General features: G+C 55.9%; 1 protein-coding gene across 1 annotated transcript in view; it reads right to left on the reverse strand.

The window, feature by feature from the left end:
* The window catches only part of KCND1 (potassium voltage-gated channel subfamily D member 1), a 9,192-nt gene that overhangs the window by 7,542 nt on the left and 1,403 nt on the right, over nt 1-247 (reverse strand). Inside the window, 2 exon segments of the mRNA XM_077752990.1 lie at nt 1; nt 4-243. The exon segment at nt 1 is cut by the window's left edge and continues 335 nt beyond it. Of these exon segments, the coding sequence (XP_077609116.1) occupies nt 1; nt 4-243 (241 nt within the window).

The raw sequence follows: 247 nt of genomic DNA on the forward strand, positions 1-247 counted from the left end.
AGAAAGCCAGCTCCTCATCGAAGGCCTGGATACACTCCTGCCGCGGGCAGTGCAGCCTACCCGTGCGGTAGAAGTTCAGAACATGACGGAACATGTCTGGATCGCGATCGAAGAAGTACTCGCCGGAATCAGCGTCATAGAAGAATTCCTTTTCAGAACTACCCAGCAGGGTGTCTGGGTAACGGTCCAGAGTGTTCTTCCAGGTCTCAAAGCGCCGTCCGCTCACGTTCACCACCAGGGCCTCTTC

Source organism: Crocuta crocuta, unplaced genomic scaffold (genome assembly GCF_008692635.1).
Source record: "Crocuta crocuta isolate KB4526 unplaced genomic scaffold, BGI_CrCroc_1.0 scaffold943, whole genome shotgun sequence".
NCBI lineage: Eukaryota > Metazoa > Chordata > Mammalia > Carnivora > Hyaenidae > Crocuta > Crocuta crocuta.